Below are 230 nucleotides of genomic sequence, written 5' to 3' on the forward strand. Positions count from 1 at the left end.
CCCCCCCCCCCGCGATGATGATAAAGATTCCCTCCTCCTCCTCCTGTTTGATCTGGAGGAGAAGCTAACACATCACTTGCTGTCGTCTGAGCTGACGACATGAGAGGGGGACCACCCCTCTTTCTTCCGTAATCATGACCAGCCCCCCCTCCCTCTCCTTCACTATTCCCACCTCCCAGTGAAGGTGGTGGTGTACGGGCACTGCTGCTATTCTGATGATGATGATAATG

The 230-nt window shown here is 54.8% G+C and overlaps 1 protein-coding gene across 1 annotated transcript; it reads right to left on the reverse strand.

The window, feature by feature from the left end:
• Positions 1 to 2: 2 nt before the first annotated feature.
• Positions 3 to 223, reverse strand: CSUI_007983 (uncharacterized protein; the record flags this gene model as incomplete). The annotated part of the gene is made up of 1 exon (XM_068068124.1): positions 3 to 223. A coding segment is annotated over one exon (219 nt), but the record flags the coding sequence as incomplete, so codon positions are not given.
• Between the last annotated feature and the right edge of the window lie 7 nt (positions 224 to 230).

This window comes from Cystoisospora suis (genome assembly GCF_002600585.1).
Source record: "Cystoisospora suis strain Wien I chromosome Unknown contig_4349, whole genome shotgun sequence".
In the NCBI taxonomy this organism is placed as follows: domain Eukaryota; phylum Apicomplexa; class Conoidasida; order Eucoccidiorida; family Sarcocystidae; genus Cystoisospora; species Cystoisospora suis.